This window comes from Salarias fasciatus, chromosome 14 (assembly GCF_902148845.1).
Source record: "Salarias fasciatus chromosome 14, fSalaFa1.1, whole genome shotgun sequence".
NCBI lineage: Eukaryota > Metazoa > Chordata > Actinopteri > Blenniiformes > Blenniidae > Salarias > Salarias fasciatus.
In genome coordinates this window covers 24211496-24237207 of record NC_043758.1, presented here as the reverse complement: position 1 = coordinate 24237207, position 25712 = coordinate 24211496, and the positions used below count along the sequence as shown (strand labels likewise).

Below are 25712 nucleotides of genomic sequence, written 5' to 3'. Positions count from 1 at the left end.
GTAAATGTTGGTTATTATTATTATGAAAAAACCCTTGGCTTGGCTTTAGCTGAAGCTTGAATAGACATGTATTGACATATGTAAAAAAAATGCCATTTAAAAACTTGTCACCTTATGCATTAGTTTACTTTTTTCTTTTGTCTTTTTTATCAAATCATCTTAAGTTTGCAGCATGAATGGATTCATAAACGTTAAAGCCAAATTACCATGCTACTGAAGATTTACGTTTGAAGAGGGAAATCTGGCTTCCAGACTCATAAATAATAGTTTCGAAAAGTTATTCCTGAAGGTTAGACAGAAATAAAAATAAGGCAGCTGTGTTTGGGGCTCCAGCAGGCACAGCAGAGGGAGGATCAGTGGGACCATTAGTTCATCTGTAAAAAATGTTTGGCCAGCATCTTGATCAATTTCACAGACTGCAGACCCCCTGATGTGTGCATGTGTGTGTCCTGCTGTCTCTTCCAAGTAGACAGATCTCTAATCTGCTGCAGACAGCAGCAGGTGGGGTCTGAACAGTGTGTGTGTGTGTGTGTGTGTGTGTGTGTGTGTGTGTGTGTGTGTGTAAACTGCCATCATTTAGCCCCCTGTGTGACCACTGTCTGGGGTATTAACACATTAACACCTGTTCGTAGCCTCATACTCATACACACTGTAATGAACTCAGAAACTTCAGTAGCGTTTGTATCAAACAAGGAAAAAAAACGTTTTTTTTAAGTTGTGTCTCTATTAAAACGCTTGCACGATTATAAAGGCAGACTTGTAACAACAGCAAACTAATATCACACTTTGCAAAAAAAAAAAAAACTTAACTCCACACCCCAAACCAACACTTATTTTACAAAGAGAGGCTAAACTGTCTTAGAACAGGATCCTTTACTCTGCATATTTAAAAAGATAAGCAAGTGAAATGTGTACTGATGCATAAGAAGCTGTAAAAGAGGTATGTTAAAGCAAATGAGGGATTTACCAAGGAAGTTGCATGTCGATTTAATGCATTTTCTTTAAATTATCCTAAATGTTGCCACATGACTACTTCTCATTTTCAATGTCCATAACTGTAAGAGAATGATAACAATAATTTCATAAAACAGATTGCAGGATCAGTGAATTAAAAAGTGTCACAGTATCAACACTTTATTAAATAAAGTTAATGCATAACGCAAAATGTATCCTATTTGATTGCATCAGGAGTTGAAGCTTCATAAAAACAAATAAAGGACAGTAGACAGATCTTAAACTAAGTGTTCCATATAAATTTGTCTTAAACTAAACTTGTTTAAACATGCGTGAAAAGGCGCTGTGTGTTTAGTGAGCGCGTGTGTGCAGTGATCGGGCAGAAGAATATTATTTGTGGGGCTGGAGCTGGGTGGGGTGAGTGTGTGTGTGTGTGTGTGTGTGTGTGTGTGTGTGTGTGTGTGTGTGTGTGTGTGTGTGTGTGTGTGTGTGTGTGTGTGTGACTGTAGCCTGCACTGCCCGCCCCCCCCACCTGCAGCCCCACCACCCCATATGGCAGTAGACAGCAGTAGTAATCATGGAAGTGGAGCAACAGGCCCTGAGCCTCACTAATCCTCAGCCACACTCCGACACGTGCCACAGCGATGCATACACCCACCCTCTGCAGACGCACGCATACACACACACACACACACATACACACACACACACACACACACACACAAGAAAATGATTTGAAGACCCTGTCCACGTCCACGCTTGGCTGCACGCATTTAGTCAAAAATTGAACACATTAAATTTTAAATAGAATATTTCAGCTGCAATAATACCAAGTAAACTTCCTCGTAGTGCCCGTACGGGCTAAAGCTGCTCCAAACAAGCATGCTGTGTCTTGCAGAAGTTTTTGCCAAAGTTTTCATATTTATTCTAAATGTCCATTTGAATCTTAAAGACTGCAGCAATGAGCTGCATTGTACCACCACAGGAACACAAAGAGCCCTTATTAAATCACTTTGCTTTCATGCACACACCAAAAGAAATGCACAATTTCGCACACACAAACAGAGCCCCCGTGCACGCTCGCCGCCACACGTACGCGCATACAAAAACCTTTTAACTGTGACGCAAAAGGAGACAGGGCCACAATGGCTCTCTTATTGTTAATTGGCCATTTAATCCCGAGGAATGTGTATGATTAGTACCCGCTGGTGGGTCAGGATCTTGCTCAACACTCTTGTTCACAATGACCGGGCTGTAACAGAGATCTGGGAGTGCAGCACTGCGCGCGCACACACACACGCACTCATGCAGGGACAAAGGTGTGCATGTAAAAATTTCCAGTGCAAAAGAAAAATAAAATGCACAGAACTGAGCATCTATGTGTGTAGATACACAACGGCCTCACAGCTTCTTAAGGACCACACACACACACACACACACACACACACACACACACACACACACACACACACACACACACACACACACACAGACACACACACACACACACACACACACACACACACACACACACACACACTCATGCAGGGACAAAGGTGTGCATGTAAAAATTTCCAGTGCAAAAGAAAAAGAAAATGCACAGAACTGAGCATCTATGTGTTTAGATACACAATGGCCCCACAGCTTCTTAAGGACCACACACACACACACACACACACACACACACACACACACACACACACTTGCCTTATAATCAGCATGCACCTCCAATGTGAAGAGAACCATTATCACACTGACCAATATTGTTCTAATTGTCATTCATTGAGTATAAATCTCTTTGGAAACTGGGAGCGTGCAAAGACAAACATCTACTCAGGTGCACAAATTATGAATCTTGAAGGATTTTTGAAAATCAAAACAGATCCTGTGATTATCAGTCATGCATCTGCAGAGTTCCAGATACATTTTCCTAATTGACCACTGAAGTGATGGAAAGTATGAAGCAGACTAAAGGATGCACCATGGAGCTTTTGCACCTCAACCTTGACAACGACAAGGAAACATCTAATTGCATTAGTTCAAATAATTTAATGCTGTTCATCGGTGTGAATTTGCATGAAAAATGTTGACTGCAAGTAATGTTTATCTCACATTTTCATGATGTCACACTTAAGTAAATGATATTTTCTTTCAGTGGTGATCCTGGCATGACTGGCCGATCCTCACTGTTTGTTGTGGTGTCAAGGTTTTAGCACTTGCTACAGTGGAGTCTACTGTGTCCCTGCACATTTCCAGCAGAGTCGCAGGATTTCATCAGAGGAATTAGTCCTGTAATAGGACAACACTTCTGTCGCCAGTACAGTCTAGAAATAAGTGAAAGGGTTAATGAGACAATCGAGACTGGTTACAGGTGGATAGGTATGACCTGTGTGCGTCTATCTATGTGTGTTTTGTAGGAGGTCCAGGCGGGCTGCATCACTGCTGACACACTGCTGCTGGTAAATCCGGCTTAGTGTGTCTAAAACAGGCCTACGAAATCTGCCACAGGGCACCTAATGCTAGGGCCGCTGTCACCCTCAATCACTCACACACACCTAATCCCCACGCTGTGACCCATACACACACACGCACACACACACACACACACACACACACACACACACACACACACACACACACACACACACACACACACACACACACACACACACACACACACACACACACAGCCTGACTACCCCGATGTTGCTGTGGGCCCATTCAGCTTGGCAGGCAGTTCCAGTACCAGGAGACACCAGCCACAGGGTCAGCCTCTCATCTGGTGGCAGGGGGGTGGGGGTGGGGGTTTGGGGGTTTGGGGGTGGGGGGAGTCGGGCAGGGTGGGTTAAGGAGAGCTGGAGGCTGTGGGGGGTTTGTATGAATGAAGAATATGACATGAACGGATATGGTTTCAGGTGCAACAGGTGGAGGATTGAGGAAACTCGGTGTGTTTGGAAGGCTGTAGAGGCAGAGCGGGGCAGGTAGATTCTGTAGGCGAGAAGTAAAGAAGGACCTGGGAAGTGATGGAAATTAGATGTGCAAGAAACTTTAACTGTGTTTGTAGTGTTGTTAGAAGTTCAGCTAACAAAGGGTGCAGCTGGAGTTTGCCAGAAATCAATCACAAGACAAAGACACACACACACACACACCACAGTGCTCCTGGATTAGTGGAAGAAACTAGAGAGGAACATGCAAACTTCACATAGACAGGCCCCCCCAAGTTGAACCCAGCATCAAACCGATGGCAACCTTAACAAGAGGCGAGAGAGTTAACCGCCGCACCCACTATCGAACACTATTTCCAGTAAAAGCCCTCCTGTCACGAGCTGTACATAAATCAGATAACAACAATATATTCAGTATCAACAACAGAAACTGTCAAGAAAAGAATGCTGGGGTTTAGAATCAGAGACAACTTTCTTGAAATACACATCAAGTACATTTTCATACTGTAGTCATGCCTGTTGGATGAGATTAAGTATTATTTTTAACAAAGGTACATGGAAAATTCTCACCTCTCGCAGGTTACTTTTTCTATTATGAATGATTATTCCACCTTACATCATCATCAGTTGTAAATTAGAATAGTAAATTATCCTCTTGATGCTACTTTAATTTTAAATAGTTCATGTATTTTTTTCTCCTTGAACTGAGAAATGTTTGAACACGTAATTTGAAAAACTACCCAAACACCCGGTTATCTGACTGAGTGACAAAGCCTCAATAAAGCCTGTTTTAATATAAGCAGACTTTTTTGACAAGATATTAAGGTCTACTGCCCTCATGTCTATGTAATATGTAGCTTGTCTGCTCTGTTATGCTGTTTAATGTCCAACGTGACAAACATTTGCATTGTTTATGATCCTGTCTGTTTCAACTCTGTTATTGTGTTAAGAGGCATTTCCTCTACAGGCTCACCAGGACTTTTGTTTTCTAGATTATGAGAAACTTTAAGTTATACCTCAAACTTTGACTTGGCCCACCTGGTTTAAACAGTTCCACTACTTGTTCTGAGTGACATACTTCAGAGTTTATGAGCTCCTGATCATGCTTTGATTCTGTTTTATTTTGAATTATTAAAAAAAAACAAAAAAAAAACACACCTGCTGTTCCTGACAGGACACCTCTGTTGCTTTGTTTTCTAGGTTCAAGATACATGCAGGTACCACATGAGACAACCTGGATCTCAGCCAAGCCACGTGTGATCGCATCAGCTTTCCTAACTGAAAACGTCTTCATGCTGTATGTCTGAACTGTATTTGTCACGTATTCCGTACAGCCTTTAAGCTACATCCAGACAGCTTGTTGGCATTGTTTTAAGTGGGCCAGGAGACTTCGTGTGCCAGGATTTGTACGTTTAAATGCAACCTTTGTATCTTAAAATCCATGAAATCCTCCTGCTCACAGTTGGGAAGAGGCACTAAAACGAATTAAGAGGCCTGTCATGATATCCTGGTCCCGTCTTACGCTAGTAACTTTAACGAGACTAGCCGGGGTTTTGCTGCTTTCACCAAGCGTCAGTGATACTGGCCTCTCAGCCGAAACCCCGACTGTCTGCAAATAAAGCCAGGAGTAACCTTTTAAATATCCCTCTTCTCTGGTAATTAAGATCAGTTGGAGTTTTCTCTTTTGCCAAATGAACTCTCAATATTAGTGCAGCTTTTTGAAACAACACTGTCAAATTAGTGACACTGATTTTCTTCATTACATTGAATTAAATGATTCACAGGTGCGTCAAAAAGAAAAAAGTATAACATTGTTCATCTGGTCTGAAAGTTCTGCTGACATAAGTGTATTTTTGGTGAACTATCAAGTTTTAATAAATAAGACCGTTATCTAAAAGGCTGTTGTCTGTTTTTACACGGCTGCATCCGCAACATTTATAGGTCGAGATTCCAAGGTAATTGAAGAGGACAGAGATCGGTATCTTTAGATTGGAGGGTCATCATGGTGGAAACTTGAGGGTGACACACACACACACACACACACACACACACACACACACACACACATAACAAGAACTCTTTAGGCTGTCTGACAGTCACGCAGACACGCACACTCTCCAAAGACTCGGAAGTGTAATTGTTTACCAGAGTCAAAATAGGGTTCCCTAAATAGATAAGTACAAAGAGAAACATAGAATTCTGTTATGAAATCCTCAGAAGGAGACAAACCAGGCAGGCACAATGTTTCCATCTAGTGGTCAGATGAGTATCAAGAGGTGTCGTACAGTACAATGTAAAGAGAAGACTTTGATATAAAGACTGAGACGTACTGAGTGCGGAGAATTTAAATTCTTTGAAATTCAAAATAATAATTACTTTAAATAAAAGTTGTATAAATTCTGTTTTCTTTACTGTTTTAATGATAACCTTCTTGAAACCTATAGTTTTATATCATTCTCTTCATCTTCAACATTACTATTCTTCGATTTATGTGCAGAAGTGCCCTGACCTGCATCTTTTATGTATCATTTCTTTTTTTTATTACATACCACCGAAATAGAAGGGCAGTTCAGCTCTGCAGAAACCTGATGTAGACCCTTCATTTGAACTGGGTCTATTGAAAATAGAAATTGACTAAAACACACAGGAACGCTGTAAGATTTGATAAATATCAATACAAATCTTTGAACTGAACTGTATATCAATAAACTGGTTCAGAGCCTGAAGCTGTGGTTACCGTCTCACTGCTGCCACCTGCTGACTGATGAAGGAAATGTGTCTGCTAGAGATAATTAGGAAACCAGTTGAATATACTTGTCTATTTTTCCTTGGATAAACTACTAGGGTGCCCTAAAGATATTATTTCTAAAAAGTTTTGTGACTTTTTAAGGTCAACTAAGTTTTGAAATGTACTCAAGTAAGATAATTTCTCTCTGAATGTGTGAAGTGCTGTGCAGTCTCGTTGACACAGGATACACCTTGGACTACTTCTGAGCTATTGTATAAAAAAACATGTAAGCAAAAAAAGTCCTCCAGATGCGTCTGACTAGATGAGAGTAAAAGCTGAGTCACAGCCGCCTGGTTTTTGACTACATTGTGTGTGATAAAGTACGGCGTCACCGTGTGTGTTGAATGGATCAGTCCAGTAAAGTGAGATGGATAAAGGACACAAACACAGCTGTATTACTCTGACAAGGGTGAAAAGAAGTGATGCCACATAAAAAAAAACTGTAGAAATAATACAAACCTGGCACTTTTCTCAGAGTTTAGCAGATTTTCAATCATATAGGAAATAATTTAATGTGTCACTGTCATCAATTCACCATCTTCAGGTTGGAAGAAGAAATGAGCAAGTTATCGAATACTGTCTAATAAAGGGTTGATGGTGGAAATAAGGAGGTTTAAAACAAAATAATGTACATTAGTTTTTTTCTGATTCTGCATTAGAGATTAAGAGTATTTTTTGCATATAATAAAAAATAAGGCCAAACATCTTGATTCAGTCACATTTCCATCTTCCATTCAACACAATTTGATTCCATTTTCATAATTTGAATGCTATTTTCTCTATTTCTATTATGTCTTCTCCAGAAATATACTTTTTTATTTGATGTGAGCATAAAATGTAAAGTTAAATGCAATTAAAAATGTCAGCATTTCTAAAAACTGAATGTAAAACAGCATCGGGTTTCGTCCTTTTTTCATATCATTTTATTATCGTTTGACAGATCGGTTGGCTGACAGTGACGTCCACGGACAACATGCTGTATCAAAGGTTCTGCAGGAATGAACAGTTTCTGTTGGTAACATGTCACAAAGTATGCAGGAGGAGGAACGTGTCAATAAAACAATGCTTCTGCGTCTGGTGAACACAGTGTGGCGTACCAATCATTTCTTTCTACTGTTGTGACTGATGGAGATCAATGATGTTTGCAGGTTCTTCATTAGTACAGGAATAATGGTCCCAGACGGCGGGGTGAGGGTGTGCGCTCCTTGTTGAACTGGACTGATTTAAACATTCTGAAAATGAAATGCTGAGGATGCACCTCTACTCCCGCTCGGCGATGGCAACCAGGTGGGCTTCGATCTCGGCTTCTGACAGCGTCCTGCAGGGCGGAGGAGGAGAGGAGACGAGAGCGACACACAAAAAAAAACAAGCTCAGTTGGATATAATCATGTGAAGACATTTAATAGGTGCAACAGATTTAAGTCATTTCACTTTATATTTTAGTGGAGGTGGAATAAATATACAGGGAAATTCAGAATATAGTCAATGATAAAAACACGATCGGTCAGTAATAACAGAATTGCACACACTTGTGACAATTTTATCTCCTAGTAGTTTTATGAGTATCACAGATATTTGATAATCAAGCAAGTAAAGTAGGAAAAAACAAAATGCAGCTAGAGCTAAACGTCTGGCTAAAATGTAAAAAATCAGTGGAACATCAGAAGCGGTCACTAAGAAATAAAACTCCTGATGGACTGAGTCATGTGTTTCACAGTACCTGAACTTTGGTTTCTCTTTTGTGACGATGCCGACCTCCAGCTCGGTGGCTTTGAAGTCCATAGACAGGATGGAGGATAGACAAGATATGGCCATCTGGACACAGAGGGAAGAGCGGGTGAGCTGAACGGGCTGACAGAAACATACCGTCGTCATCTCTGGAGCGTCAGGCTCCAAAGCTTTGTCTGATGCCAGACTGTCAAATTCGACGAGGAAGCCAAAATAGAAAGTCTTTTGTTTAGACTGAAAACGGACAGGTGGGCGACTCATGATGATCCTGTCGCCCGGCCCGCCTCGTCAGGTCTCATCTCTGTACCTGCACCGTCCTGTCGTGCGTCAGCTCAGGTTTCTTCTTCAGTTTCTTCTCCAGGTAGCTGTTGCCCTCGGTCTGCTTGGCTCCCACCGCCGTGGCTCTGAAGCCGCAGTAGTAGCCCGCCGGGTCACATTTGTACAGGACAGGACCCTGCTGGGGGTCGATCGCCACCATCATCATACCTGTGAGCAGAGTCACACCGTGAGGCCCCCGAGAGGAGTGCTCCAAGCAAAACTGGGTTTTGATTTGGAAAGTTTGGCAAGTATGTAGCTATTAATTGAAATTTCTTGGAGTCAGAGTCATGTACGGTGAGGTGTGTGCACTCACAGCAGCCTAGAGGTCTCATTTCGGCGTTCTGGGTGTAAACCTGGGAGATGTCAGCCAACCTGCGACACAACACCTCTGCAGGGATGTCATAGCCAAACTTATATTTCCACTCGCCAGCCTCCACTCGAGCCCGGTGAATCTGTGAACGACTGTCCGCTGCATGCAAAAAAAAAAAAAAAAATGAATACATCTCAAATATGAAATATTCTGACGTGCACGAATGTGTGAAACCCAACAAGCAGATCCAGGTACTGCAAATTTGGAGCAGGCTGTGACTTTTTAACTTCAGTTTGTGTAACAGCAACATGCGTAGTCATCTCCACAAGCATTTTTACAGTTCTGATTTGATCTTCGCCTGAATTTTCCAGCTGATCACATCCTTGGACTTTAAAATGCTTCATGCAGTTAGTGTGGATATCGTACCATTGTGTCCGGTCATCACACAGCCGATGCGAGGAGTCAGTTTGAACATGTTGGTCACCGTGGACGAGTCCAACAACTTGTCCTGCACACACACATTGATACAACAGAGTATTTGGAATAAGTAACACTGTATACATGTATATGCAACAGCAGTGTGTTTGTATTTATTGTGGATCACTATGAAGTCACAAAACCAACATAACTGAGTGAAGAAATATGGCCGATTACTCTTGTGACACCGAAATAACCTTTATGTTGATCACGATCAAAGAATTTATTATAATGCGTTCTTAGTTTGAAATTTTCCATGAATTATTACTCTAAATCTTTAGATGTTTAGGTGTTTAGGCCTTTTTTGTCTTTTGTCTTCCTAGATGACCCTGAAGACACACAGCAGACCTACCCAATCATCCGAGTTGCACAGACTTGAATCTCTAAAATACAGGCATGAAAACAGTTTGACTTACTACCAACACCGCCTGTCTAAAACTGACAGGTGAAGAGAGAAACCACTGGACCACCTCACACTCCAGAGATCTCACAATCCTGCTCAGTGTTACATCAGAGAACATAAAGTCGTGAAGTCGTGATCATCAGATTGCAAAATTAATAAAACTCAAACCCCCAAAAAAGCTTCATTTAGAAGATAAGAAGATTCAGATTGGTTTGTGAGTCCTGTAAATTTTAGCCATGTGATGGAATCTTGCCACAAACCAAAAGACAGATGATCTGTGTCGCGCTCAAGTGAGTATTCCGGTGAAATCCTGTTCACACAGCATCATGTTCCAGCTTTTTGCAGACTTAATGTGGCATCAGCTTGGCTTCGCAGTTTGGCTTCAGCTCACATCACCATCATATTTGTGTGTATGAGTGTGTGTGTGTGTGTGTGTGTGTGTGTGTGTGTGTGTGTGTGTGTGTGTGTGTGTGTGTGTGTGTGTGTGTGTGAGAGAGAGAAAGACATCTTACTGGTACTTTCTTTTGTGTGACCACCACAACGCTGTCTACCCCTCGTATCCCTACAGATGTGAGCCCACTCTGAGAGATGGCTTTGAAGGCGTACTCTGCACGATTCCACAGGAGACAGAAAACACACACAACCATTAAAAATATCAGTAAGATGCAGTGCTTTCTGAGACAATGCCAGAGCTGAAAATTAGAAGAAATTATGAAATATAAACAAAAAAAGACCTCTTTTCTAATAGTTACAAAGATCAAGTAGTTGGAATAAACCACAGATGCAATACGTTGATGGAGATACACAGAAATATCACAAAGACATAAAATTATCGAAAAAAGAAAGAAGAAAAGAAAAGAGAGTGAAATGAATGACAACAAGAGGCACATACTGAACAGAAAGAATCATGAAACTATTTCCAGGAAACACAACTATAACCATAAAGAGACACAATTTATGCTAAAAAAAAAAGAAAAAAAGAAAAAAAGAGAATAATAATGCACAGAAACACTGCAGACTACATTAATGTAATCCGTAACATTAATGTAATAGTCTGCAATAGTCTGTCTGTCTGTAACTAGCAGGTTACAGACAGACAGGAAATGATCGGAGGAAAGCATGAAACTGGAATAAAAATGACAGTGATGAGGATCAGGGGGGCTTTTTCACGTGTCTCTGCTCAGGGATCCCCGACTCTTTTAACCCTCCCATGTCACAAGCGTTAAAACTGGAGAGATAAAATCTGACAGTCTGCTTTTTTTTAGTGGTTAATATACAATAACGTGAGCTTTGACGCATTATTGAAGCCATTTTACGCGCACAGAAAGGCGCATGTAGTTGCGCACAAAGCACTCCAGACAGACAGACCAAATTCACTGATCACGTTTCTGCTTCGTTTTAAGGTATGCTTTTAAATATTTTCAGGAACGATGGACGGCATGTGTTCAGGGGTCTTACCGACTTGGTAGAGGCGGCCCTCCGGCGAAAAGATCGTGATGTGTCGGTCAAAACCTGCGTTGGATCCGCGCGACATGTTTCCTGACCTCAGATGAACTTCACTGCACTTTGACTACTTCGACAGTTTCTAATATTTACCACTTTTTGTAGTGCTTTTTTGCCAGTCGCGGGCTCCAAACAACATGTCCGCCTTTCTGCTGATTAATACAGAGCATAAAAGAGCAACTTCCTCCAAAGACCTTTTTTTACTTTCTCTTTCATTTGCAAGCAGAGCCGGAGCGGCTCCTCGACTCGGTGTTATGAAGAATTCTGTATCACAGCTGAATGCTGCCCCCTCGCTTCAAACGGAAAGGATGAAGCACTAACAGTTGGTGGGGAAAAAATGATTTGTTACTTATTAAACATATGTGACTCAAAAGAGGAATAACTTAGTAAAAAGACGGGGTGCGTTTTCTGACACGTGACTTAGATCCCCAGGTTTTTTTTTAACCCAGAGAGTAACGTGAATTTAATTTGTCCATGAACTTTAACATATATTCACCTGAATAAAATGGGGGAAAAAAAATCTGATATTATAGCTTTTTTTTTTTTTTTTTTTTTTCTTTGTCTGGAGAGTAGTCCCGGGACCGGTCTCATGAACATATTTTCAGTGTTTTGGTTTAATCTTGGGATGCTCTGGTCTTGGTCTTCAGTCTTGGGTGAGGCGGTCTTCACTACAAGACCATAAGAAAAGGGTGAATTTGAAAAATAAAAAAAAGAGACAAAAATAGGTGATTAAAACTTAGTAAAACGCTAAATAATGCGGACCTGCAAGAAACATACATTTTATATAACTACACTTTGGAAAAAAGAAACATTATTTGATATACACCCTACTGTTATGAACTGACTGATGTAAAAAAAAAAAAAAAAAAGAGTTGCGTGTTAAAAGCAGTCATGCTTTCTGCATATGACAGAAAGTTGCTCTTCGCGTTCACGCGGCGGGGCCGGGTTTCCACCGCCATGCAGAACTCACCGTAACACCAGACTCGCTCGGTGACTTTATTGGATGGCATCAACGAGGAAGTGGAGCCACTGCACCAGTCGGACTGGCCCCGGAGGGTTTTCAACATGGACTCGGTGGCAAACTGGCTTTTTGGAGGCAGGTCAGAGGACGTGGAAAGGGAGGGGCAGGTACGCGCGTGTGTATGTGTGTGTGTGTGCGTGTGTGTGAGGTCCCTCTCTGCTGTCATTTACCTGCTGGTGGCCCGCAGACCCAGGGTCCCCCAGCCCGATGTCAGTCCGCAGAGTGGGTTTCTGTCTGAGCGATAAGAAGCGCAGGAGGATGAATCTGGACGCTTTCACCGACTTCTGCGCGTAAGTCCTCTTTCACTCATCCAACAGGGCACTTATTCCCATTACAGAGCCCCAGCCTTATAGATACCCCGAAGAGCGATCATTACCAGTGTAAACAAGCACGACACTGTAGTTTAAGTAGAAGTGAGGCTTATATAATTACAGAGTACTCAGTTGTGTAACTCTTTATGAACAGTAATAAATATGAATGTGTTTTTGACGGTGTCATTTGGCCTGAGCCTTTAAAAGAGATCTTTTTTAAAAACTTTAATGTTCTTGCAGGAGTCATGGAGTGGAAGTGGTGGAGGTGAGTGTTTTTCTCACACTAGGTCTGTTCCTCTAAATCACATGCAGAATGTGAATAGGAGCGGGGACAAGGCGTTTTTTAATTGTACCTGCTGAAAGGAGTGGCTCGCTGAAGGCACAGGTATGCTCTGCATTGTGCTCTATCTGAACTCCACAATGCTCGGAGAGGTTTTAAATCCTAGTGCTTCAGCCAAAGATTTATTAGAAATACCATATTTTCTATTAAATACAGTTTCAAGTTTGCACACATCCCTGCAGATTTAACATACTGTTGATTTGGTGATTTTCTTTTCTTTTTCTAAAGAATGATAGTAGCAATTGCTGCAGCTCAGGGAAACTGTGCACTCGGAGACACACATGTGTCACATACAGATGCCCACAACCTAAAAGGTGTCACAACCACCTGCAGCCACCTGCTATGATGTGTTAACTGCTGTTGTAACTGCACACTGCATGCACATATCCGGACAGCTACACTATAATAAGGGACTTCATTCAACATGTCCCCGTATTTTTTCCCAACGTTCCCCGTAATTTTTTTTTTTTTTTTTATACTAATGTCTGATTAATTGGTGGAATCAAGGCATACACCTTTAAAAAAGATAATAAACAGCGTCACGGTTATGTAAGATTTATTGTCAATAAGCATTGTTCCAGCAAAGAACCAAATGCAGATTCCCATACTTTGTATGAGTGTTTTTCTTTCTTCAACCGTCCAGATCGACCTCACGCAGTCGCTGGGACCTCAGGGGCCGTTTGATATCATCATCCACAAACTGTCCGACGTGATCGTGGAGGCCGAGCACGACAGCCAATCACAGCAGCTCCTGGACAACTTTCAGGTGTTTCTGCATTTCAAGCTGTTTAAAGAAGAGAGTTTAAATGAAATGATCACAGTGTTCAAAGCTTAAACTCATCTGCTTGTTCGTGAAACGCATCAGAGCGTCGATGAGCATCCTCTCCTCTTCTCGTTGCTCCTCGTGTCACAGAGCTACGTTTCAGCTCATCCCAGAACCATCCTGCTGGACCCGCTGCCCGCCATGACCCAACTCCTCGACCGCTTCGCCTCCTGCCGAATCATGAGCAAGCTGCACAATTCGCTGCGGGGTAAATTGCAGCTGAGAAGTCTAAATCCTGCAGCTTACAGCTCGATTACGCCGGTTAACATTTGTCTGTGTTGTGCAGACTGGTGCATCTGCAGTCCTCCTTATCTGGAGATCCACAGCGCCGCTGATCTACCGTCCGTCCAGCAGACTGTCATCAGCCGGGGCTTAAGCTTCCCACTCAGTCAGTCTCACGCCATTAAAAAAAAACAAAAGAAGAAAACCTTATTCTTTTCACATGTCATAAAACAATTCAGCTTTTTATTTTCCTCCTTTTAACCCAGTTTGTAAAACCAGAGTAGCACACGGTTCACTTTCTCATGAGGTAAGTGGTTCTCATTTTACTGTCTGCTGAACCTTCGCATCATTGAGATAAATAAACGACACAAAAAAAACCCCCAAGAAATCTACCAGTTGGTGCAGAGGTTATATGTTTGAGCCATGAGATGTGTATTTTCTTGTGTATTTGCTTTTCTGCTCATTCCCTGTGTTGCAGATGTCTCTGATCTTCAGTGCGGACGGTCTGGCTGATGTTCAGCCTCCCTGCGTGCTCCAGAGCTTCGTGAACCACGGGGCAGTTCTGCACAAAGTGTATGTGGTCGGAGACAGACACTACTGTGTGGAGAGGCCCTCCATCAAGAACTTTCCTCCTGGACCCTGTGGTCAGTCTGCACTCATAAAAAAAAAAAATATACATATATATATATATATATATATATATATATATATATATATATATATATATATATACACACACACACACACACACACACAATGCTTGCATTTCGTTTCATTTGATTGTCTTATTATTTGTATTTTTTGTGGAATCGCAGGTATTCCTTAATGTCTGAAAGAACATGAGTATCAGCTGCAGTCTGTCAGAGACATACAGTGCAGCTGTAACATGGTAGTTTCAAAGTTCTGTTAGTTGATTTCTCTTTGCTTCCAGACAGGGAAACCATCTTCTTCAACAGCCATCAAGTGTCCAAACCAGAGTCGAATTCGGACCTCACAGCTGTGAGTACCCTCTGTAACACACGTTCCAAAGCCGTGGTCCCGGAGGGTCAAGTGCTGCATGTTTTGCACGTTTCCTGCTCAAACACACTAGATTTGTTCATCGTCAGGCTTTCTGTCGAGCGTCATGATGCCGCATGCATCAGATGCGAGTGTGTTGCAGCGGAGAGACGACTGAAACATGCAGGACTGAGGTCTTCTCTCAACCGGGACTGTAGGCAACTGCTTCAAAGTCAGCGCTTCGGGCTGGTTTGGACTCTAAATCTGGGCTCTCGGTGTGGATCCGCCACATTTTCCCCTCTCATTTCTAAAGCTGGATGAGAATGTGCCGTACCTGCCTCCTCCCAGCTCCGAGGCCGTGGCCGCCCTGGTCAAGGAGCTCCGGGTCCAGCTGGGCATGGCTCTGTTCGGCGTGGACGTCATCATCAACATACACACACACACGCTCACCGTCATTGACATTAACATCTTCCCAGGTATGCATGCAGCATTATGTTGGGGGTCATAGAGGTCATCTGTACACTTGCTATTGCAGTAGTTTCAACTCCAGGTGGCAGCATAACCTCGGTTGGTGGTTAGCTCAGCACAGTTGAAGAGGGAGTGTAGGAAACAGGTGTCAAGCATAAGGTCTGTGAACCTTTTGAAACATTTTTGAAATAAAAATAAGTTTTTCTACCTGTTGTCAGCTAAAAGTTAGAAGAGTAATAAAGTATGATTAGTTAGTTATCACAGTCAACCAGTTACAGTTCTTGTGTTACTTAAATAAATATGGCAAATCATTTTGTTTTACTCTGAAAACAGGAGTGAAATACGAGTAAAGAGCATCCTGAACACTGACTGAAAATGACTAAATTGATTTTTTTTGCATTTAATAGTTAATATGCAGTGTACAGTAATAAGTGGAGTTAAAAATTTTAAATCGTTGTTCTGAAAAGGCATTTTTGAAGTCAGCGTGTGATATAATTGCAATTAAGACAGATTGAAGTGACAAAATGAGCTTTAGCGAACAGAAAGGATGAAACCAGGTGCAGTTTTACACAGTGTATAGATTACCCTACATACAACAGTTATCTCAAGGGGCCTTTACAGAGAATAACCCAACTGTACAAGCCCTCTTTAAAATGAACAAGAACGTGCTTGCCATTCTACTTTTCATTGCAAATAAGGATCACAATTATCAACAACAAAATCTTTTCATGTGAAGCGTTTTATGTTGTGGTTTTAGAATGTATAGCCTACATAGATAGTGATTTAAATGATCAGCGTTTCAGGATTGCTGCCTGCTCGACTGTAAAATAAATTGATTTGCAGCATTTTGTCGGACTGCAGAAGAGTAAACATGTTGACCGGCCTTCTCCCCTGCCAAATGCACCCTGGATACTCACATAGAGGAGCTGATGTTCTGACTCTTTCCTATGACAGGTTATGAGGGAGTGCCCCAGTTCTTCTCCTCTTTGCTCAGCCACATCAAGACGCTGCTGGAGCAGCACAGCTCCGCAATGAACCCGGCCTCCGACTAGAAGCAGCAGCTGCTGCTTGAGTGGCTTCAAAAGTTCCATCAGTGTTTCACAAACAGATGAACAAAAAAGAATTATGAGGTTTAGTTTTTTTTTTTTTTTTTTTAATTAAGTTATCTGGAACTGGTCTTGCCCACAGTAATAACTTTGTGCTGCTGATTTCCACAAAACAAGCCAGACAACAGAGTTTGATACACTTTCTGTTTATTGATCGACAGGTAGCGTAGAAGAAGATACAGCAGGCACAAAATACAGCACTCTGATTGGCCAGTAATATTACAAATGATGTTTTATTTTTATTTTTTTTCCTATTCGAAATGTCCTCTTTGCCCAAACATGTCCCCGCTCACCCCCACCTCCCTCTGCAGACATTTCTTTCTTGCTGGTTTGTACGGTATGTTTTGCATTTTGTGGAAACATTTTGCACTTCTATAGAAAAAGGAAAAAGAAAAAAAAACAACCAATACATTCATTTTTCAGTTATTCTTCAGTGAACAAACATCTGCTCTTTGGAATAGACATTAATACGCTGATAGGTGTTGACTGATAATGTGTGTTATTGTTGTGTTTACACAAGCCGACCAGCCACTTTGTGTGTAGATCACATAAATGTACGCTAAATCCTGAATGTGTAGAAAAAGGAGAGATTATATTTGTAATATGAGTACTATATGATGCACTTTGACTACATATTAAAATACCTTACATAATTTATTACTTGGCTAATTATTGCATTCACGTGTGCTGTATTCTATGTCGTCTTATTGCAGTAAAATGGGCCTCCAGCAGTAACCCTGTTAAACCTGCTCTCCAGTGTCCTCCTGGGGGCGCTGTTGCGTTGTTTTTCTCTATGACCTTGGCTTACAGACCACATATCTCATACAGTATGTACACAAATGAAATGACAGCCATGGAAACTGTGATGCAACACTACCGGGCATTTATCAATGTTCTTGTCACCAAAAGACGACAAAATGGCTTTAGTGTCTCCCTCCTCCTCCTCCTCCTCCTCCTCCCCTTCATCTCCTCCTCCTTGGCTTGTTAAGATAAGAGTGCAAAGCTGGCTGAGAACCTGAGGTGACACTTTTAGACCTTATAAGCTCTAAGCGCATCGCATCCTGCCGCCACCACGTGAAAAAGACAAAGTTGACACCTGACGCGCGCGTCGGTGCGCGGATTGAACAGCGTGTTGCTTGTGCCACCCCGGTTCATTTACAAACAGTCTGGTTTTAACAGTGCGTGAGCCAAATGAAACACAATCCTCATCTCTACTTTTTTTTTTTTCTCATCAAAGAAATGAAGAGCAGATATCGACTTACTCCTGTGTAGAAAGATCAGTAGAACATGTTATTAACAGTCGGAACAGCAGGAACAGCTTACACTTGTAGTGGCTATCAGTTATTGCACAAAATATATATTCAATTACAGATATTAACTGGTAGGATAGTAGGGGAATTTCAATGCAAGTGCTGAATGCTCTGCATCCCTTTACAGCTGCAGTGAAATCACCTGTCCACCTCACAAACATGTTTCATAGGTACTGAGACGGCGATGGACGCAAACTTTGAGAACCCCCCCCGGGAAAACTCTGCCTCTTTTTTCTCGGCGCTAAAGTGCACGCTCGCAACGAAACAGTGACAGCTTCACCCGGGAAAGTCTGAAAGTAGAAATGACACAACGGCATGTACGACTTCTACTTATGTCCATTTACAGATTCACATCTAAAGACATTTTCCTCTGAGTGCTGCAGGGACTCCAAGGCGTTTAAATGGGGAATGTGTGAGTGTGAATGCAACAAAGGGTATCTGTCAGTCTGCAGTGTGTGTGTCTGTGTGTGTGTGTGTGTGTGTGTGTGTGTGTGTGTGTGTGTGTGTGTGTGTCTCATCCTCGGCGAAGCTCCCTCAGCTCTGCAGCGACTTTGCGTAGCTCAGCTTCAATCTCCAGCAGCTCCTGTGGGAAGGTAGAGAAGAAGAAGGATGTGTGTATTAAATTCATCCATAAGAAGAGAATGACAGCTGAGTGTGTGTGTGTGTGTGTGTGTGTGTGTGTGTGTGTGTGTGTGTGTGTGTGGACTCTCGGCAAGCTATGTGTGTGTCCACCACTCACACAAGCCCTCCCCTTACCTCCCCTTCATCTTCTTCTGCATCGTCCTCTTCGTTGACTTGGTCTTCCTCCCCGTCTTGTCCATCCTCATCCTCTCTGACGTACTCGTCCTCATCCTCCTCATCCTCCTCATCCTCTCCGTTTCCCTCCTCTTGCTCCTCTTCCTCCTCCTTAAATCTCTCGCGTTCAAACTGTCGCGTGGCCTCGTCGCTGGCCTTCTCCATCATTCTCTTCTGCTGCGGCTCCTTCACCTCCTCGGCCGCTCCCTCCTTCTTTTGGACTTCATTCTCCTCTTTCTCGCCGGGCTCCTTCTCTTCTTCACCCTCGTTTTTCTTCTGATCCTCGTTTCCTCCTGCAGCAGCCTCCTCCTTCTCACCCGGCACCTCCTCCTCCTGCTCCTCCTCCTCCTCCTGCACCCGTTTCATCTTCCTGACCAGTTCGTCCAGCTCCTCCTGCTTCTCCTTCCTCTCCCTCTCCTGCTCCGGCTTGCTCTTGCTGTCCTGCTCTTTGAGCAGCTCCTTCAGCTCCTTCTCCACCTTCTCCTTCTCCACCATCAGCTCCACCTCGCTCTTCCTCCGCTCCTCCATCCTCTGCTTCTCTGCATCCTCCGCCACCCCTCCTTCCTTCTCTTTGTCCTGCTGCGGCTTCTTTCCATCCGCCTCCTTCTGCTCCGAGCCCTTCTGCGTCTCCCTCTCCTTCACCGCCTCGTAGCGTTTCTTTTTCAGCTCCTTCAGCAGCTCTTTCAGCTCCTCGTCGTTCTTCTCTTCGTTTCCTTTCTTGGTGATCTCTGCAGCCAGCAGCTCCTCCAGCTCCTTGGCTCTTTCCTCCTCGTCATCCCTCCCTCTGTCTTCAATCCGCGGCTCCTCCATGATCTTCTCCTTGGTGTCGTCATCCTCTGACTTCTCTTCTGTCTTTCCCTCTGTTTCCGCCACGCCGTCGCTCTCGTCTTTTGCCTCCTCGTCCTGCTGCTCGAAGTCGCTCTCGTCATCGGCCAGATTGTACTCGTATCGCTCCCTCTGAGTGTCGTGCTCCTTTTCTCTCTCTGCAAAAATGTCACATTACATTTGTTTGTGTCAGTACCAGAGCTGATCTGAGTGTTTTATTTTACTCATAAAACCCTTTGTATACAGAAGGTCGATGTGAATGTGTGCGTACCATCTTCAGCTAGCCTCTGCAGCTCCCTGAGAAGACCCTGGTGTCTTTGCACTTCATTGAGTTCCTCTACAGAAGCAATGAGATACAACAACTTGAAATGACAATGAAGGAACAACAGAGTGAGGCCTCACAGGATAAATGTGACTGGTTCCTCCAGTTTTATGGAATTGATGTGACTGTGAATGTGAGCATGTGTTATTCTCTGTGTCTGTTTGCTCTGCGATGAGCTGGTGATAAACTGATAACGTCCCTCTGTGTCACTAAACTGGGCGTGACTTTCTCAGATGTGATAAGAGAACTTAACAAAAACAAAAATTCTTATCCACTCCTCTGAAAAAAGAAAAAGAACAAGAAGTCACTTGAATCATCTTAAACGGATAAAAATCAACATTTTTACATTGACATCTAAGATGTTTCTGGGTTTCAAGATCTAATAGTGAAGTTTGTTTTTTAGGTTTACTTCTAAGATAAAATCAATGAGTGTAAAATAATCATTTCCTGAACATGATGCATTTATTCCCTGATAAATGGTCTTTGATCTTAAGTCATTAAGAAAAATATCAGTTTGTTCTCACTGAACTAAACTTTTTACAAAATAATAAAAAGGTTAATCTAACCATATTTAACCATTTTTGAAGCAGACAAGGCGACAGGTTCTGTTATCTTTTTTGTGTTACCTTCTAGTTTTGGGCCACATTCGTGTTGCGACCCATCCTCATTCAGTGTCTCCTGAATAATACATTCAACCTAGTGCAGAACCAAGAAAAACAAACACATTAGGGTGTTTGGTAAAACACACATGCACAGTTAAAGTGAATGAGAAATAGGGATTCTTTCTGACCTTTGCATCATTAAGGGGTGAGGTCACTGGCCGGCTTCCCACTGACATATCCAACAAAGGGAGAAAAAGGAAAGACACAGAAAGACGTAAGAAACAGAGTATAATGCACATTTAAGGAAAGAAAAAAGCTCTGATAGCAACGGTCAGCACTTTGGTTTCAAAGCAGGACGAGTCAAGGCTTTCAGTCCTGTTCATGTCTGTGTGCAGGTGTAGGTTATCTCTGTCTGTTCCTCACACATCTGAGATTGACTTCTGAGTGTAAAGTTGTCTTTCGGTGCACAGGTGAGTGTGTGTGATGCTCCTCTGCGATGTGATGGACAGCTGGCCTGTCCAGGGTCCTGTACCCAACCTTTGCCCACAGCCGGCTGGGATCGGCTCCAGCACGTGCATGAAGATAAGCTGAGTAAAGAGGTATAGGAGGTGCATGGTTTTCCCTGCAGTGTGTGTGTGTGTGTGTGTGTGTGTGTGTGTGTGTGTGTGTGTGTGGGTGGGTGGGTGGGTGGAGCTGTTCCCTCATTAGAGTAAGCACAGTTCCCTTGGTAAAGTGGCACAGCAAAAGAAGATTAACCCCTTGTCCTTCTCGCTTGTCTAAGATGCAAGCTTTCCCAGGCAGCTTCCAGACGAGAGTTAAATCAGTCGCCGGTCCCCAAACCTGCCAGAACTCCATTAAAGGGAACACGGAGAAGGGCCATCGGGGCCCGTCTTATCAGAGGCACAACAAGAAGCCTAAATGTCAGCTTAGCTCACAGTGTATGTCCATCCTGCAGCCCGCGACCTTTTCCTTCCTCTATCTGCTGGCTGAAGCACCACATATGAAGCTGTTTAATATTGAACCTTTGTTTACTCCGAAATCTAAATGTCAGACTTTGTCATTTGAAAAGAGCTTTTTGTTTTCTACCCATATGAACTCATTAGCATTATAGAGTATAAATACTTTGGGATAAATACTTGCCAAATTACAATAAGCATGCCGATTACAAAAGTCAGACTCTTTCCATAGTGGATACTACTGAAAGAAAGAAGGAAAGAAAGAAAGAAAGAAAGAAAGAAAGAAAGAAAGAAAGAAAGAAAGAAAGAAGTTATGGATTGTATCTGAACTCTGTGGTCGGTGTCAGCTCGCAGCCAGCTCAGAGCACACCGGGATCAATACAACTAATTGATACTTTTAGGCAGTGGTGCCACGTGAGCTGCTTACCGGTCAGCTGTGCATCACTCAGCGTGTACATGTGCGTGTGTGTGTTGTCCACACACACACACACACTCTGAGCTGGGACACTCTGGCCCCATAATTAATGCCATCATCTGGCTTTGCTTGTGTTGGCTTGGTAAATGAACTCATGGATGGACTATAAAGCAACAGGCCTCAGAGTGAAGACCTGAACAATGCCTCTGCGTGTTTCTACCAGGACATTTGAGCTAAGACAAACATGCAGGTTTGCAGATTGAAACACTTCCTGGCTGTTTTTGGATGCTGAGTTTGGCCGTTCAGCCTCTGATTCTTGCTGTGGTGCACCTTATTATAATATATTATGCACATTGTAGGTTTTGTGCCACAAATGTCCTCATTTTCATTCTGGAAAGAACAACAAAACTGAAGATGCATTCCTCCTGCAGTGTCCGTTCATTTTCTGTATGTCACTTTATCCAACTCAGGGTCTTTCTGGAACTGAAAGCAGGTCGACCCTGAAGAGGTCGCCGATCCACCACACGGAAAACAGAGAACTAGAAAGCCACTCACCCCCATGTTCACACCGAGGGGAATTTAGAGTCACCAATTACACTGAAATACACGGTTTTAGGATGTGGAAAGAAACCAGAGTGCTTGAGAAGGACACACTCTGAAAAAGTCTGTAATTGACAAATAAAATATGTTTCACACTGCACAGTGCCACAATGCTATATTTACCTTTGTATTGCTCTTAGTATTTGTTGCACTTATCCTTGTCTCATCCTATCATATTTGTTCTGAGTCTTCTGTGGGAATATTTTTCTCTCTCCTTGACAGAGTAGGTTTATTGTTGTTTGTTTGGCATATCAGTTGCTATCACAGAATATTTCACCTGAGAGCACTTCAATAATGGGTCCTTTTGTTTTTATTGTGACTGTCTTGCGTCTCTGATAGATTTTGATCACATATCTGCTTCCTTTAGGCTGTGTTGCATTTATTTGTTGCTTCTCTGTGCATTTTCTGACTTTAATTGTCACCCCTTTGTCTGTTACTTTCTCAATTTGAGTTTAAGTTTTGGTTAATTTGTGTCTCTTAAAATCACAGATTATCGTTGCAGGAATGGTTTTTGTATCCACTGGTGGTCATGAAAGTTAAATCTATAATATCTTTATTAACTGCATATCGTGTTCATTTTGTTTCGCATTTTTGCCTTGCTTGAGTTTGAGGGATGTTTACATCATGTCCTTGTTTACGCCTCTTCTCTGCATCTCATTAGATTGTTTTGTTCCATCTCTTTCTGGGGCATATCACAAGAAAGCTGCTCACATTGTCACTGACTGTTCATTGCTGTGCAGTCTTCTTGCTGCACCACATTCTGGCGCAAACTTATACTGAAAAACAAAAACAAGCGAGGTGAATTGGACTGTGGCAGGTAAACCAGCAGCACATCACAGACTTGCCTGTGATTTTAGCAGGACTTCTGTTTTGTGTGTCAATTGATGTATGAGCTAGAACAGAAAGATTACATAACCTACCTGAAAGGTTAACCCATTAAAGCCTTTTACAAATCAGTCTCAAACCACTTGCGCAACATTAAAGGATTAAGGATGCGCGATATAGCACTCATAACGGTAATGAACCTCTTCTTGGCGTTTGACTGGCACAGAACACGAGTGCATTCATTGAGTGGGGATTAATCCTTGGGGTGCCTCGCGTCGGGGTGGGGTTATGCCCCTCGCACACTGCGACACAAGTTAAAGCCCCACTTTCTATAGTCGGCTCTATGTAGGTTATCGGCTGTGCCTCTGCACGACGCTGCGCGTAAAACACCGCTGCAGCCCGATACTAATCCTGTTTTTATGTTTCCGTGGCTGCCGGTCTTCCACACGACCCCCCCACCGAGCAGGCAGCCTGCTCTTGTTGAACTAATTACAGCGGCTTCTCTGCGCTCAGGGGCGCGTGTCGCGGCGCAGCGTGCGTACCAGCCTGCTCACCTGTGCCGAGCTTTAAATGTGCATTTTAAATGGATGTTAGAGCAGTTAAGCGGCAGGATATGCGATAAACAGCAAACTATCTGTGTCTTCTGAAATCTGCGCATCGCTGGAAGAAAACAAAACGAAGCAAATGAGGATAAAGCACGGTAAAGGTGGGCGCACGAGGAATTATGTAACGCCGTTCTTGTTCAGCCTATTAGTCTTAAACCCCTGAGGCTTTCGCCATTAGATCTCACCTCCAGGTTCGTTCTATAAAGAATAATCACAGCAAATCATTTATGTATGCTTGTTTTAATGGTAAAGCCATTAATATCTGAATATAAAGGGAGAGGGGAAAGATGAGGCTCGTCTCCGGCGTAGCCTGCTGGGACGAAGCCTGGTCGCGTTTTGTACCGACAATCCACACTCTGGGGCGCCCGATGCTCACACACACACACACACACACACACACACACACACACACACACACACACACACACACACACACACACAGGCGCGCACACAGACACCCGCCGTTTAATTAATGTAATGAATGCTTACCTCCGACGGCAGCCCAGAGAAAGATCGCGGCTACCAGAATTCCCATAGGATCCGAAGAAGAGAGGCTCCTGCAGGAGATAACCTTGAAATGACGGGCTGGATCCTCTTCACGCGCCCGCAGAGCGAGGTGGAGCCGAGCCGCGGAGCACAGCCCTCTGTGTGCGCGCGTCCGCGTGCGTATGTTGGTGTCAGGTGACCCAGACCAGATCAAATCCCAGAAACTCGTGTCACACACTCCACACTGCCCTGTTTCTGCAGTAAATCAACAAACAAAAAGGCTGGAGGTAAAACCTGATTATGTTCTTGAAGTGAAATTAGATAGAATGAACCAGGTTACAGGACGATTCAAAGCATCTCCCGCTCCTCTGGTTTCTGCAGGGCGCATTTTTTATTTATACTCTGTAACAGCTGGAAATGTATCAGGCCTGTGTTCCACCGTTGGGAGCATTAAATATTTGTGTTTCACACAGTGGACAAAAAAAAAAAAAAAAAAAAAATCACTGCTATTAAGTAACCACTGTAGGGTTGCACTTTTGTGAGTGTTTTTCAAATATGCAATTCTTTTACTCACGTAAACTACTATTGGCTATTTCACTTGTTAACAATTCACATTACGGATCTGATCTGGATCTGATGCATTTGGCCGCTGCCAAAGATGGACCGAATGAACAACTTTAGCTTCAAAAGTAAAAAGATAGTCTCACACTTTGAACCCTCAAAATAAGAGATAAATTATAGATCAACAAAGAGACTCAATTTTTCAGCCATATTAGGTTAAACAAAGTGAATCTGGCAGTGACAGCCTGTAATGACACAGCTGAACAATTAGGAGCGTTAATAATGGGAAACAGAGACAGAAAAGCAAAACTGACAGAGTATGGATAGTTGTGCAACACGTTTTGTGATTTTTCAGCACCATGGACAGCGCCATAATCTGGCACCTTCAGCACCATGGTCAGCGCCAGGGACTTTATCAATAATTTTCTCAAATCCGGGTCAAATAAAGGTTAAAAAGTAAAGCAGACTAAACCAACAGAGTGGGAAATGAAGGACAGAAAGTCAATGGCATCCAGATAGCCTGCAGAATCAACATGATCAACCCACACAGGACAACAGGCAAGCAAGCAACATGTGTGGCCTTTTGTTAATGAAATAACCAAGCAGACATGGCGGTCCACAACGAAAACAACAATATTTAAGAAAAAGACCAGACAGCCATGACAAGCTTAGCTTATGCCATCACAAATATTGAACA

General features: G+C 42.8%; 3 protein-coding genes across 3 annotated transcripts; 1 reads left to right on the top strand and 2 right to left on the bottom strand.

Annotated features, from left to right (window-relative positions):
- Window positions 1-7587: 7587 nt before the first annotated feature.
- On the bottom strand, window positions 7588-11643 carry LOC115400245 (proteasome subunit alpha type-6-like). The gene is made up of 7 exons (XM_030107992.1): window positions 11382-11643; window positions 10436-10530; window positions 9470-9551; window positions 9047-9202; window positions 8723-8901; window positions 8408-8502; window positions 7588-8005 (listed from the first exon to the last, which is right to left on the bottom strand). Exons 1-7 carry the CDS (start codon window positions 11455-11457, stop codon window positions 7948-7950), a joined length of 741 nt encoding a protein of 246 aa, XP_029963852.1. The 5' UTR covers window positions 11458-11643; the 3' UTR covers window positions 7588-7947.
- A 774-nt stretch (window positions 11644-12417) lies between these two features.
- LOC115400243 (inositol-tetrakisphosphate 1-kinase-like) lies at window positions 12418-17431 on the top strand. Its single transcript, XM_030107990.1, has 11 exons — window positions 12418-12554; window positions 12635-12737; window positions 12999-13023; window positions 13742-13864; window positions 14012-14129; window positions 14208-14309; window positions 14410-14450; window positions 14622-14787; window positions 15075-15142; window positions 15453-15615; window positions 16562-17431. Exons 2-11 carry the CDS (start codon window positions 12655-12657, stop codon window positions 16657-16659), a joined length of 987 nt encoding a protein of 328 aa, XP_029963850.1. The 5' UTR covers window positions 12418-12554; window positions 12635-12654; the 3' UTR covers window positions 16660-17431.
- Window positions 16844-24629, bottom strand: LOC115400242 (vicilin-like seed storage protein At2g18540). The gene is made up of 6 exons (XM_030107989.1): window positions 24458-24629; window positions 20756-20796; window positions 20592-20661; window positions 19915-19980; window positions 18780-19801; window positions 16844-18606 (listed from the first exon to the last, which is right to left on the bottom strand). The coding sequence occupies exons 1-6, from the start codon at window positions 24501-24503 to the stop codon at window positions 18538-18540; spliced, it is 1314 nt and encodes a 437-aa protein (XP_029963849.1). The 5' UTR covers window positions 24504-24629; the 3' UTR covers window positions 16844-18537.
- Window positions 24630-25712: the final 1083 nt, after the last annotated feature.